The sequence below is a fragment of the Chamaea fasciata genome, unplaced genomic scaffold (genome assembly GCF_029207755.1).
Source record: "Chamaea fasciata isolate MVZ Bird 193981 ecotype frontalis unplaced genomic scaffold, bChaFas1.0.hap1 SCAF_7, whole genome shotgun sequence".
Classification (NCBI taxonomy): Eukaryota; Metazoa; Chordata; class Aves; order Passeriformes; family Sylviidae; genus Chamaea; species Chamaea fasciata.
In genome coordinates, this window is record NW_027094092.1 from 11,408,010 (window position 1) to 11,423,305 (window position 15,296).

General features: G+C 42.4%; 1 protein-coding gene across 7 annotated transcripts in view; it reads left to right on the plus strand.

The window, feature by feature from the left end:
- DENND2B (DENN domain containing 2B) overlaps positions 1-15,296 on the plus strand; it is a 152,970-nt gene that overhangs the window by 78,148 nt on the left and 59,526 nt on the right. Inside the window, exon 1 of one of the 7 annotated variants that reach the window (XM_066187563.1) lies at positions 3,516-4,537. The exons of the other annotated variants lie outside the window; for them this stretch is intronic. Within the exon in view, the coding sequence (XP_066043660.1) occupies positions 3,516-4,537 (1,022 nt within the window). Of the gene's footprint in view, positions 1-3,515; positions 4,538-15,296 lie in introns of those variants that run through there. 7 annotated transcript variants of the gene reach the window in all.

Genomic DNA, 15,296 nt, shown 5'->3' on the forward strand with positions numbered 1-15,296 from the left:
GGAAGCTACTTTATGTCAATACAGGCGAAGGGGAGATGGCAGACAGCCCGTGGCCATTTGTTGGCAGAGACCTGAAAGCGTTTCAATGTGGATTTTTAACCTCTCCCTTTCCTGTCAAGCAGTACTGTCACCCATGTGGGCTTCAAGATAGGGGCTGAGCCTGGCAGGCTTGCTGTGTCTGTGTGGGTGTGTGTGCGGTTTGGTCCCTGACACAGCTTCTATGATTTCTTTAGCATCAGGCAGCTGGACTGCCTCAGTTCAGAGCTTCAGGAACGAATTGTAAACTGTTGCTTCCTGTAACTTCAAAATAAAACCTCAATTTTTGTGGGCTACCAGGAGCAAACTTCTAGCTTGCCACCTTTCCCACACCGGTCCCTTCAAAGCCAACATGTGAGATTGCAGAGAAAGGCTTTGCTGCTGTTTTGTTAAACATTAATAGCAGTTTCCTCCCCTTAAGCACACAAAGGGACAGAGGTTTGACAAACACTCTCTGTGTGTCATTTGCTGCTTGACAAGTGAAGCAGGCAGCGTTCAGGGAGCACAGAGGCTACGACAAAGCATGCTGGGCTGAGAATTCCTACATCTCCATTCTGCATCTTTCCAGGAGGGAAGAGCTTCTGAGTAAGTCTGGGTAGGCTGAAGTGATGGCAGTGGGGGGCAGCTGTGTGCTTGTCAGAGGCACGAGAGGAGGAAACCAAATACAGCAGAAGGGAAGAGCATGAAGTGCCATAGCACTGAATTTCTTGGTGTCCTTTCCCACAACTAGTTTTGCAGGAGATGAACTGTCTACTCACAGGCAGGAACTCAACATCAACTTTCTGCTTACTGAAAGTAGCTTTAATTTCCAGGGTTTGCAGTTCTGGTGTAGGACAAGTGACTTTGTGAGACTAAAACCCATTTTTACATCCCTTCCCTTGCTCCCTCTACCTCTCTTGCTCTCAGGCAGAACCTCATCTCTCAAAGGCTAAATGCCTGTTTCTTATCTATTTGATGAGATTCCTTTTTATCCTCTGTAATTCTTAAAGGTGATTTTTAAGTTATGCGGTGGTGTTAATACCCATGCTAAGCTGGATTTGTTTTTATTGTATAGAAAGTGTTGGTCCATTAGAGAGACACCACAGTTGTTTATACTTGGGCTGAATATGCCTTACAATGACTGTACTTTTCTAACTGCTGAGATGAAAACACAGCATTAAATGAGGTGCTACTGGAACACTTTTGTGCGTTGTGTTGATTTTGATGCCTGGTTTCAGATTTTGGGGTTTTGTGACATCTTTTTTTTAACATACTTTCTGTGAAATGTGCTTTCTTGGCTATGAGACAACTTGCATTCCCCCCCCCCCTTGAATAAAGAGCATAAGTCACAGGTTTTTGCTTTTCAGGAAAAAAATCAGTATTATGGGTCCAGCTCCGTGAGGTTCTGAAGGATGTAATTTAGGGTCCGAATCTGGACTTCAATTTACTGCTTCAAACATTCATTTTCTGATGCCCCATGGGTTACTTGAAGGAGTTTGTTGTTTGTACTGTAGTCTGTAGGGAACAAATATTTCTAGAGCTTGATGAGCTTATAAATGTTGCCTGTTGGTTTTTCTTGCTGTTGTATACACAGATGTTGGTATTGCCCAACTTGCACCATAGCATTTTCATTTTCTGGATGCTTTGCCTGGTGCTACCTATGTAGCTGCCTTTAGGGACGTGAAACTTGGTTTTGTCCTGGAAGGAAAAGATGTGTGACAGGAGAAATGTCTTCCTGCTTTCAGTTGCTCTAAGTTAATGTTTAGTTGCCTAAATTAAGCAAAACTTTCAGTTTACTGTGCAGCATTTCTGTTGCAGGGCAATGGCCACAAAATATTTTAGTCCTTAGGGTTATACTGCATACAAATTCTCTCATAAGAAGTAAAAAGTGAAGTGAAATATATATTGGCCAGCTCCTTATAGAACCTAGTGTAAAACTAAATCCACAGTTTTAAAGGAAGCCAAGGCCTTGTGAGAATCAAATGCTTATAAAGGATATATAAATCCCTCAGCTATTATTCTGATTCCAAATTTAGGCTTGAAATCCCACAGCTCTTGTAGGTGTGGTGCTGAAATCTGGTCAGGGAGGCTCATTTCAGCTGGATGAGTAATGGACACGTTTAAGTTACCCTTGATCACTGTGAATAAAGTCGCGGGGAGTGCCTTTCCCTGACCTAACTCTGCTGCTGTTGACAGTTATGGGCAGCAAAAGGCAGAGAGAAGCCAATGTCTGAATCTTTTGGAAAGTTTCCTTTCGATCATATTTCTGAATATTGGTGTGCACAGCGCTCCAGCGCTGGCTGATTGTTCATTTGTTAATATGCAGTGAAACTGAATTAGGGCCAGATGTAGCCCTCGGTCAGGTTAAATTCAGCCTGGTCTGGACTCTTAGGTAACTAAGTATAATAGCAACAAGCACTGCAAGTCACATCTTGGCTTTTTTCTTTTGCTTTTTCCCACCCCCCCTCTCTATTTAATTTTCTTTTTCTGCTCATGTCTACATGCCAACAGATTGGAGAATAAATAGATCAAGGAGTTTTTCAAAGCTCTGTTCAACTAAGGAAAAACCCCAACAACTTTTGGCTGGCCAATTTTTTTCATGTGACGCTCAGTTGTGGGTATGCCCAACACATTTCCTCATTTTCCTGGCTTGTTTAGCTAAAAGCAGAGTGAAGCACACTGTACCCAGTCAGATGTAGTAACCTAATTTAATTTTCAGTGCAAATGTTATTTAAACTGAAACTTTGTTCTTCATAAGTGTGCGTTTGCACCAGATCAGTGCCTTAAATCTTCCTGCACTAACTTTTCCATCAGTTTGGACCTTTAGCAACTTTTCCTTAGAAACATGTGATTTGTGCTAACATAAGCCAGAAAAAAAAAATCAAACACTGGTTAATAGATTTTCAAAGGAAGTGAATGAAAAGAAATTACCTCATAAATTCAAGTCAAGTATATAATTTCTTAATCTGCACAAAGCCATTGTATTGGCCAAAGCTGAGCCCATCAGCGACGATGGCAGCGCCTCTGGGATGACGTATTTAAGAAGTGAAAAAAGTTACTGTGTAGGATCTATTGCAGCCAAAGAGGAGAGGAGTGCAAGTATGTGAAAGGAACAGCCCTGAAGGCACCAAGGCCAGTGGAATAGGAGGGGCAGGAGGTGCTCCAGGCAGCAGAGCTGAGATTCCCCTGCAGCCTGTGGTGCAGCCCGTGGTGAGGCAGCTGTGCCCCTGCAGCCCATGGAGGCCCACGGGGACACAGAGATCCACCTGCAGCCTGTGGAGGACCCCATGCCAGAGCAGGTGGATGCCTGAAGGATGACGTGACCCCATGGGACGCCCGTGCTGGAGCAGGCTCCTGGCAGGACCTGTGGACCTGTGGAAAGAGGAGCCCACGCTGGAGCAGGATTGGCGGCAGGACCTGTGATCTTGGGGTGGACCCACTTTGGAACAGCCTATTCCTGAAGGATTGCACCCTGTGGAAGGGACCCACCTGGAGCGGAAATGAAGAGCTGCAGCCATGGGAAGTACCCACCTTGGAGAAGTTTTTGGAGAACTGTCTCCCGAGGGAGACACCACATGCCGGAACAAAGGAAGACTGTACCTGTCTCCAATGGGAGAGACCCCACACCAGAGCAGGGGAAAAGTGTGACTGTCTCCAGTGGGAGTGATCCCACACCACAGCAGGGAAAGAGTGTGACCATCTCCAGTGGGAACAACCCCATTCCAAAGCGGGGGAAAAAGGTTCCTGTCTCCAGTGGAAGCAAACTCATTCCACAGCAGAGGAAAAGTGTGCCTGTCTCCAGTGGGATCAACCCCATTCTGGAGCAGGGGAAAAAGGTTCCTGTCTCCAGTGGGAGCAACACCATTCCAGAGCGGGGGAAAATTGTTCCTGTCTCCAGTGGAAGCAAACCCATTCCACAGCAGAGGAAAAGTGTGCCTGTCTCCACTGGGAAAGACCCCATTCCAGAGCGAGGGAAGAGTGTAACTGTCTCTACTGGGAGTGATCCTGTGCCAGAGCAAGGGAAGACTGTAGCTGTGTCCAGTCACAGCGACCCCAGTCCGGAGCAAGGGAAAACCACATTAAGTGTCTCCAGTGGGTGCAATCCCATTCTGGAGAAGAGGAAAAATGTGATTATCTCCAGTGGGAATGACCCTATTCCAGAGCAGGGGGAGAATGTAACAGTCTCCAGTGGGAATGAGCCCATTCTGGAGCAGGGGGAGAGTCTGAATGCCTCCAGTGGGAGAGACCCCATGCTGGAACAAGGGAAGAGTATAATAACTGTCTCCAGTGAGACTGACCCCATTCCAGAGCAGGGGGAGAGTGTGACTGTCTCCAGTGAGAGTGACCCCATTCCAGAGCAAGGGAAGAGTGCGACTCTCCCCAGTGGGAGCAGCCCCATTCCAGAGCGGGGGAAGAGTGTGAAGAGTGCTCTCCATGAGGAAGAAGGAGCAGCAGAAACACCATGTGATGAACCAACCACAGCCCCCGTTCCCTGTAGCTCTGAGCTACTGCAGGAAAAGAGGTAGAGAAAATCAGGAGTAAAGTCGAGCTCAGGAAAAAGGGGGAGGGGTGGGGAAAGGCGTTTTTAAGATTTGGGTTTATTTCTCACGATGCTACTCAGATTTATTGATAATTAATTATTTTCCTCCCCAAACGGTGTGGTGCTAGTTGGTAAGGAGTATCATCCTGACCTTATCTCAGCCCATGAGCTCTTTGTTATATTTTCTATCCCCTGTCCATCTGAGGAGGGGGAGTGACAGAGCAGCTTTGGTGGGCACCTGGCATCCAGCCACATTTATGCACACTGGAAGGTGTACCAAAGGTCATGTTTGTCATCATAGCTGGAATGTATTTTCCATTCCATAAGGTCAGAGTCACTGAACAAAATTATAAGAGAGGCCAGGGGTATGAACTTTGAAATCTTTTCTCCTTCAGATACAGAATGCAATCTCCAAAGATGAGACATGTTTTATACTCAGTTAACAGGTTTCCTTCTCTCTTCCTTGCTTTGGCACCTCCATAAGCCATCTTTTACTTATCAACTACTCCCTCGCCTCTCTGCTTTTCCAGGTGCCAAAAAACCCTCCTGCATCTGATTTCTTTCTTTCAGTTGTTTATATAAAAGAGAGATACTGTGTATGTGTGAGAGATATTACTACTGCTCCTGTCCAGAGTCATTTATGAATGCTGGGCTACTTCTTAGAAAAGAAAAAAGAAAAAGGTAACTTTGGGTAGGAAAACTGTTTTGCCTATTCTCAAAGGTTGCAATGAATGTGAGAGTATGTGTTGAGAGATAGACAACTTTAGAGGTGCAATTACATAACTAAGTGACTGGAAAGTTTACAGAGGATGGTAATAACATTTATTATGTTGGAAAAGTAGTACAAGTTTGAGACACACAGATCTTTGGTGGTTGAAGCAGGTGGAAATCCACTTGTCTAAGGGCCAAAGAGAGAGGGCAAAAATTATAAAATGAAGTTAAAGGTGAAGAACCAAGGGCACATTTCTCTAGCTGTGTCATTCTAAGAGTACTGCAGTAAGAAACGAAAAGCTGTCAGACTGCTTTATCCCTATTACAGAAACATGTACAAAAAATGTCCTTCAGAGAACAGATAAGTTTTCCTGGCATGGAGAGTGCTGGTTTTATGCCAGTACTTCAGATTTTGCTTGGAGAAGAAGGTTGCAGTAAGTTGGACCGAGTTGTTACGGTTGTCTTGCCGAAGGATGGCACCCAGCTGCTGGTCAGAGATGAGTCAGCCCCTCAGAGGCCTGAGCACTCTTTGGGCAGAGTTTGAGATCAAAATTAGTTCTTCTTTTCCCCTGCCTCAGATGGTCCATATGACTTGTGACCTCCCTTCCCAGTGCATGAGCTCCAAGTACCCCACAGTGAGACAGGCTGGGTCTGATAGGCTGTTTAGACAGGGTGATGTTTGTGGTTCTTTTAGACTCAGAACAGAGATAGTGCAGGAGATTCTATTCTGCTGGTATTTTTCGATTTGTTTGTTTTGCTTGTTATTTGATTTCATTTCCTCTGCAGTTCAGTAACTCTAGAAGCAGCACAGATATTGTCGGATATTTTCAATCACTTTAGTATTATCCTATGCGACATATTGTATTTTCTCCAGATATTTCAGGCCTCAGACTTGATGGACTGTGATATTGGTTGTTGAAATGATGACAGAAATTAAGAACACCTGTTTCATAGCAGACAATGGCTTTCGGTTTTATAACTTGCCCTTCTAGGATGCTTTCTCACTGTGTGAAATAAAATAAATTGCAAAACTGGACAGTGAGAAAGATCTCACTGCACACTGGTAGTACATTGGGGACCACAGCTAAGCTGGTGGAACTGGAAGGAAAATGTGGATACTGGTAGGAAAGACAAATAAAATATTTTATATTTATTCTGAAACAAACCCTCTGAGTGGATGAGATTAAGAAAGTTTGTAGAACATGGGCATTCTGAATTCTTACTCTTTTTATGTCCCTGTTAGATAGTTATATTTGAGTCTATTTAATGAGGTTTTGCATGACCTAGAAGTTGATTTATATGTGAAGCAGGGAAAGCAGACTTGTCTCTACTCTGGATTAGCATGCAGCCAGCATTTAGGACTTCTTGACTTCCTGTTCAGTTCTTTTCTCTGTGGATGTAGAGTATTTCAGTGAAGTATATAGAGTGACCTTGTAAGGTTTTCTGACTTGTCAGGGCAAAAAGGAATGAGCCTGTTATACAACAACTTTACAACCCCAAATTTCAGATTTGGAGGTTGCCAAACCCAGAATGCCCTCAGATATCTTGAAAACTGAGCGTCAAAATTCATAAAAATAATTTTTAACTCTTGCCAAATTGTGTTCCTGTAAGCACAGAGAACTTGCAAAGCTTTGTCGGAGTTAGTTCCACAGAGTTTGTTGCTTTGATATTCCAGGACAGATGAGCAAACATGTTGAAAAATCACCTGTGCTTTGAAAAAGCAAAGTTGAGAGCCTCTATGCGCACTGGGATTTTTAACAGTCACCATGTTCAGACATGCTGCTAAAGAACAAGTTTCAAGGACTGGCAGTTCTTAAATAGACAAATAAAGGTTTGTGCTTTCTGCCTGGTTTAAGAAAATGCTGTCACTTGCTGTGTTGCCACTCCCTCTCCAGCAAAACTCCCAAGATCTTAAGAAATCAGGTGAGGCTAAAACATACTGAGTCAATTCCAGAATAATAACAATAGAGGAGCTGTAACAGTGGAAATATCTATTGCATAAATTATTATTCAGAGCATGTTATGGGAAAAGAGTAACTCCGAGGGAGGCTTCCCTTTTTCCACTTTGAATCATATTTTTTGTGGAGAAAGTGAGAGATGGTCCCATGAAACCAGTGCAGTATACTTTGGTGAAAAAGAGAGAATAGCTTACTCTGATACCTCTGTTCTTGCTTTTTGGTTTTTTCACAGTCAGCTTCTGATGCCTGTGATGGAAAGCACACCCCAGGCTCATTGGTATTCTTTGCCTTGGGAGTTATATGTGTCTGAACACAGGAGGTGAAAAAGGCTTAAAGAGGGAATTGTTTAAAGACCATCCTGCCCTTGCCTTGTAACAGAACAGAAGACAGCCATAAATCTGGAGTGGCAGGGAATCTAACCCTCTGAGTCTAGCTAATTTCACAATTTCCTGTTATCTTCTTCCCCTCAGTTGGCAAAGACACCTAGTGCATGTTGATTGATGGCGTTTTATTTTACAGTCATTCCTTATGGTCAGATTTGTCTTGCTGTCTTGGCTTTACGGATCCAAGCTAATTCAAGTATTTGGGATCTGACTCGTCAACTTTGATTTCTTTGCCCTTGTTCTGTACAGTGGTAGAGGACAGTTGCCACTTTTTTTTTTTTTTTCATGTAATTTACTTTGGCAGAATGACTCCTGCATTTCCCTGGTGTAAATCTCAGACCCTTTTGCTTCTGAGCCATAAAAACACAGTTGAGCTGCAGTCAGCTGTGATTGTGTGTACTTCTCTTCATGAACCAGCTGCAAAGGCCCAGAGCTCTGGGGCAGAGGAGGAGTTAAACACAGGAATTCACCACAGCACCCCTGCAAATCCACCCCACAATTGTTATCATTTACTCAGTACTTCTTGGGGACAGACACTGGAGCTTTTAAAAGCCATACACAGAGCTTGATCTTTCTTTGTTTGTTTCACAGTTCTGTCATTCTGTAGCTAGCTCTGATATGGTTTCAGTTTTCATTTAAATGGAAAGTATCAAAACTCCTTGGGAAAAAAAATCAGAAGTACAAACAGGAAAAAACTGGGGTTTCTATTTTTGTTCTATCTTTAAACATTTTGTGATTTGTTGTCCACTTTGATTTTATTGCTCATTCTCTCTAAATGCTGGGACTTTTCCATCCCAGCACATGTTCAAGAGAGTGAGCCTATTTCAAACAATCTTATAATGCAGACTCACTGTTTAGTTTAGAAAGTACAAGTTTTTGTTTTGTTTTTGTCACAATCCCAAAGTCAACGATAACAGGGGGATGTTACCTGAAATGCAGATTTTTGGGGATTTTTAGCCAGACTCCTGGTGAGAGCTTAAAGATCATAAAGGTCTGGTGCAAGAGGGTTTGTTCTGCTACCACACACAACACTTTCTTTTCCAAGAGAGAGGCAAGATATGACAAGTTGCACCACTTGTTCCATCACCGAGTTGAATCAGCTCAAAAATCACCTTGCTGGTATGTGTCCAGCACTTGAGTGTGAAAAGTTCACATCGCTTATTCACCATAAACTCTTATTTAGATTTAAGATAATTAAATACAATCTGTAATTATCTACTTGAGTTATGTAGAAAATTGAAATGCTGTGTACTGTGAAAGTGCAGAATATATTATAATAGAAAGGTTTACTGCCAAATGAGAGTGGATTTAAATTCAGTAGTGCAGGAGGTCCCTTTGGTCTTAATGTTCCCACAATCCCTAGTTAAAAGGAGTAACAGTAACATAGGTTTTAAAGTCCTTTTCTGCTCCTGGCACAATTAATACACTGAAAGATTCAATTTATAGTCTGATGCACTATACAAGGCAGCTGTCCAAGCCTAGATGATTGTTTATATTTGAAAAGAAAAGTCAGAACTCAAAGGATCATCAATACATGGAATCCTTGTGGGCCACCTCAACTTAGCAGCAAAGCCATTTCAGATCACTTGTTCTGGTTGTGGTTGTACATTTTACCCTCATGCTAACCCAGTTAGACCAGCCTGACTCCCTGTGTTGTTCCCTGCTTACAGCAATGCCTGGCTGAGTCTTTGCAGCAGTCATTGTCACTACCTCTGCCTGTCTGTCCCCTCTGGTGAAGATGCAGCTAGGGGTGAAGGAAGGAAAGGAAATGGCACATTGTCACAAGCAAATTATTCTGAATCCATGCTGCTCTGTGAAATGACCCGCTCCATAACTCATCTCAAAGTGCAGTCACACCACTGACTGCTGCTGTTTGACAGCTAAAAGTAGACTTCTCACAGTCCTTTGGAGGAAAGCATAGAGGAAATTTATTACTAGTTCTTGTACAGAAAGAGGAAGAGAGAATTTTTGGAGAAGGGTCCCTCATCATTGCTTCTATCAAAGTCCTTAAGTTGTTTTTTTCTGCTTTGAATTACTCTGCCTTTTTACACCTGAAGAGGCCTGGGAGATTGCTGTACTGCAGCGGCGTGTTCAGTTTCTGTTTGTGCAAAAGTATTGATTTGTACTGGGAGAGTTCCCAAGAATGTCTGACAATGGCAGAAGAGTTTATGTGCTCTGTTTGTTTGCTCTGTGATTTCCTGGCAGCACAGCCCTTGGTGTGAAACTACTGGTTACAAGGAACTGTGGTTACTGAACCTCTGCAAAAGTGCTTGGTCACAGAAAGAATGGGACATAAACACCGGCTCTAATTTGAGCTTCTGTTGGTCTCTACATGTTTTCTCCCCTCTGCCTGCTTTGTCAAATCAAGTGGAAGTTTGATACAAATGAATATCATGGTGAGCCATTACATCTGTTCTCAGCAGCAGTACATCAAAATGTGCATGGTATAATGAATGGTTCCAATTAGCGGGTGAGCAGGGTGTGCTTCCCTCTCATTTTGCCTTGCTCTGGGAAGATTCCAGTATCTGCACTCAGAGTGGCTGGCAGTTGGTAGCTGAACATTCTTTAGCATTCTCTCTTACAAATTTTCAGAGAATTTCAAGGTTACATACTCATTTATCTATCAGGGCAGCTTTTGTGTATGTATTAAACATGAGTTTTGCTACCCTTGCAAAGAGAAATTTCTGTTGCTTTTCTTTCAGACCTCCTCAAATATTGGCTAGAGCAACAAGATGTCTCTAGTGCTGTGTGGCAGGCCAAATCTACTCATTCCCAAACTCACAGTTCTATGCTCACAGCTGATTCTGATGTTATTGCTACCCTGAAACAGATTAGGTTGTCCTGATGAAATGACACAATGCCCTGAGAAGAACCAGGAATGAGAAAAAAACCCATAAATAATATACCCAAGAAAGCAGTATTTTTCCTAGCAAAAGTGGGGAGAAAGCCCTGAGGAGTAAAACCAGTGCTGGGAGTCTTTGCAGGCAACATCAGTGTCACTGGGAAATGACAGGATCTCATCAACAGGAACCTGGAAAACCCAGTACCTTTTTGTCATCACGTTCCTTGTTCTCTTTTCAGTAAATAGGCTCCCATGCATGAGCATGTTAAAGTGGGAAATTCCCTGGATCAGAGAGCCAAAATCTGTCCTCCTATTCTGTACGTGTTGGTTTAAGAAGAGCAGATGAGATTTGCAAAACTGAAAAATTGATGACTGGCTTCTTCCAGCTTGCCTTTCCCCAGGACAGGATGATCTGTGGGGTCACTCCAGACACTTCAGGAAAGCTAAAACAGTGCTGCAGAGTATGAGCTGCTTAGCTCAGAGGTCAGAACAGGGCAGTGAGAGTTGGGAGTCCTGTAACTCTTTCAAGGCAAGTCACTTAAGCACCCTCCAGTGACTGTTAAAGCCTGAAATGCAACCTAAGATTTTTCTTAGTGTATATACATTGTGTGGATCTTTCATGTAAATGCCTCAATAAATGCACATTCCGATTCACATTCAATAAATGCACATTCACCCTGATTTCCAAAAGAGACAAACCCAGCTCTTGAGCCACTCTTCTGGCTGCCTCACACTGTTAAAAGTTACTCATGAAGTTGTGGGAATTTTCTGCACCCATTTTTCCTCTTTTCTGGAGCTAATGTTTGGCATTGGAAGCAGGAAGGAGCTGTGCTTCTGCTCAACTGGATCAAAAGGCCAAGCTCCCCAATTTTAATATTAATTTTGTATTGCTCACTTTCAGAGTGGTTTCCAGGAATTAAATTTTTCCTCTTCTACAAACTGACAAACGTTAGCACTCACATTTTGCAGGAAGAAGATTGGCGTCCTGTCCAAAATTGAAGACTTTTTGACTTTTGGGTCAGATAGAGGGTGAGAACTCAGGCACTTTTGGCATGAAGAACAAGCCCTTCTCCATCCCCACAGATTGTTAGTACAAGTTAGCCTTGCTAAAAGGCAGGAACTCAGTTTTTTCATCTTTTGCCTTGTGACAAGTAGATTGCAAATTATCTTAAAGCAAGTGAGTCTGTTCTGTTCTTGGTGCAGCTGAAATACAGCTCCACTGTGATAACTGGGCCTGGTGAAAGGAGGTGCTTTTACTAGAGAAAACAATAGAATATATGAATATCTGAGAGCAGCCCTCAGGAGTTTTAATTTTTGTAAATTACAAGTTCTTTTTACATTTGGGTGAGAAAAAGAGAAACTGAAGAGAAGAGACTGAATCAGAATGTGAAATCAGTTGCATCTATAGTTCAAAATCCTACAGAGCCTGACTGATATTATCAGTTTCCTCCTAGAGCAGAAAAGGATTTTAAAACCTGTGTTATTGTTACTCCTTGTAATTAGGGATTATGGGAACATTAACACCCAAGGGACCTCCTGCCCTACTGAATTTAAATCCACTGTCATGTGGGTAACTGCTGATTTCTCAAGGAACAAACACAACAGCAAAGCTGAGCATGGTCTAGAGAGCTGGAAAGCACCTCTTGGATTCTGTCTGCTCTCCTCGGTTAGCAGGAACGAGTCCCAGCAGAAAGGTGGCTCCAGGATCTGTCACCTGTTTAGAGGACATTGTGGCTGCTTGTCAGCCTTTGAGACTGCAGTGCACACCTGACTTGCCAGGGGTTTGGGCACTGCACAAGTAAGGCTGTGTGTTGGAAGAATGTCCTTAGGGAATCAGGGCAGCTTAGAGCAACTGTTATAAGTTTTGTGAGCATTTCACCTCTTTTGTGAAATGCTGATATCCTCAAAGAAATAATCCTTGCCCAGAATGAAGGTGTTGGTCGAGGGAACTTGTTAAGAAAGCTAAACTTGATTCCATAATCTCTATTTATGCTGTTTATATAGGATATTTGGAAAGTTTATGTAATGTTATGCATTGTAAGGTGCTGCACTGTATCATTCTGTATGCAGAAAACTTCAATTAAAAGCATTTTGCTTTACAATCTTTTTGTGGAAGGTTGCAAGTTTCTTAATTATTCATCTTTGTTCAGTAATTCTGGTTTTAAAGTCTGTGTGACTGTTGTGCCTGCAAGAGAATATTCTTCTAATGGAAGTAGGTTTCTTGGGGAAGTACCAATTTATTATCCACTAATCAGCTTTTGGACTTGTTTTTTTCTTTCATTCAGTTACTTACCAGCACCCTTTAGAGAATGCATGCTGAAACCTTTGGGACAAAGCTCTGTTCTTCTTTTTTTGTTGAATAAGTCCTATAGATTCTCTCTGAATTACTCAAATTTAAGAGTGTAATGCAGTGTAAAACAGAATCTATTTCTTAACTGAGGTAACCCAAGTCTTTGAGGGCAAACTCCTGCAGAATCCCTGTGGCTCTTCAGCCCTGGTCTAGCACAGTGGAAGTGATTGGGAGTTTTGTAACTGGATTTGGGGGTTTCAAGATGAAGCTTTAATTGCAGTTACCGTACTGGGAACCTGGGGTTTAAAAGAGTGGCTCATACCTCTTAAGAAGAAATGTTTTGCAACTTCTTCGGGTTATGCAGACCATCATTTTCCCCCTTTCCTCCTTCCATGACAAATCACCAAACCTTTTCCTGACAGTGGAAACAGCTGAAAAGATATTTCTTAGATTGTAAGGAGATACAGGACTATGCCTAAGGTATTTTCTGTGCAGTGTGTCAAAGGCAGAGAGAGGTGTCTATGATTCTCTGATTGTTGGCATGTTCTTCACCTCTGCTGTCCCATTTTACTGACCGTACCCCTGACTTTTTGTATTTTATTCTTGCTATTGCCAGTACAGATCAGAGTCTAATAAACAAGTTATAATTTTCTAAAGCATTCCACAGGGCCTCTTCTGTCCCTACCCTGTAGCTAAATCCTGACAGTGGATTTAGCCAACATGCAGCTTTTAAGGCTGTAGTGGAGACTGTAGTCTTTAGACATAAAATACACTTCCACTGGGTGATGCCTGTGTCCTTGGGAGAAGTGTCAGTGCAGCTCTGGGTCAGGTCAGCATGACATGAAAGAATTAGGAGAACATGATCTCAAATCTAAGCTAAGGCAGTGTTACTAATAATATAAAAATTTGGCTTTGTGGTATTAACCTGAAGAAACAGGCTGAAATAATGAAGGATCAGGGTGCCCCACTAAGCCTGAAGAGGCTGATTTAGGTTGCATCTTCAGGCTCTATAAGGGTATGTCTGCCAAGGTAATTCCAGGTAATCCACTACAAACTGAGCAGCAACAGCCAGCCAAAACCACTCATCATCTGTCACCTGCTTTTGATCTTCTGAGATCTCTTAAGACACCTGTCTGCAGCTGTATAGAATGGCTGGAAATTCAACTTCTAGGAAGCAAAGAGCCTATTCTGGCATGCATCCTTTCTGTCCTGAAATAACTGCTTTAGGCAGTTATTGTAGGAGTATTTGCCATCGTCTTTGACATGAGATCTCTTTTCCTACAGGCATGTTTATCTTTCAAAGCAGTAAAGAATTAAAAGTCACCAAGAGGTGTAACTTCTGTGACAAATAGACTTGCTTGTCTCAGGCTTCTGAAAAAGGAGATCAGTTCCCTTTTGTGATAATTTGGTTGTCTTTTTCTGACCAGAACTTTTCTTTTTTGTGGTGTTTTTGAGCTTTGATTGTGAAGTATCCACTGTAGGAAACTGGGATGAAATCTGATAATTTCGTTTTGGGTTGCATTTGAAGGAAAAGAAAATATTTCCTGTGTCAAAGTAAATTTTTCAGAAATCACCCCAGTGCTCTGGATTTTTTGGATTAATGCACAGAAATTGGCACTTCTGCTGTAGGTATTGGCTGGCTGTTGGGAAGAAAACAATATAGCAGCAGAGTTCTTCTGAATCACTTTTCCCCTTTGCTATAGTGCAGACATTTACTCCCCTGATTTCTCTTGGTCAAGCAGTTCTTTCATTTGGATCTTGCCTGTGTACAGGACAGATGATAAAAAAACTAGCTTGTTGTCCACAGTCTTCACACAGCATAAACTTAATAGCATATGCAAGGCATTACTTATGGGTCTTCCCTCTTTTTCCTGTGCTGTTTGGAACAGAAAGGAGTTAATGTTAAAATAGCGATTATTTCTGCTATGATTTGTAAGGATGATTTTGGCAGGGCAGCAAACCCCCTTTTTTGACATGGTTTTGGCTTATTTTCCTTACTGCTGGCTCATCACTTATGACCCAAATGAATAATGTGTTATTTAATTTCCTTGTGTCTTTTTGTTCTTAAAAAGTCCTTGCAACAATGTACAAAACCCCAGTAACAATAGCTGATTTTGCAAACCATTGCGAGAATTTGTTCCAAGGGTTTTTTCCAGGGTAACACTGAGATCTTTCTATGTAGTTTATATTCTTCAGCACATAGTGTGAGTCAATGTGTTTTCTCCGTGTGTAATATTCTTTTGATAAGAAATTACTTCTCTTTGATAACGAGAATTTAATCTGTTGGCCACAGTATCAGACCAAAGGTGAACCAGGTCTACTCATCTGCAGGTGGTAGATGCTTTCAAGGCAGAGGTTAGCTATGAGAATCTCAGCTGGCTTTAAGTTCAGGAAACTTGGAAAAACAGAGGTGAGAAAACTTGTTTTGGATGTTCCAAGCATCCTGCTCATGGCCTATCACCGACACCAGTTAAATGCTGCCACCTCCCACCCCCAGCTCCATAGCTGAATGGTCACTGGTGTCTTAATGGTGCTTTAGGGCGGTCTTGTAGCATGG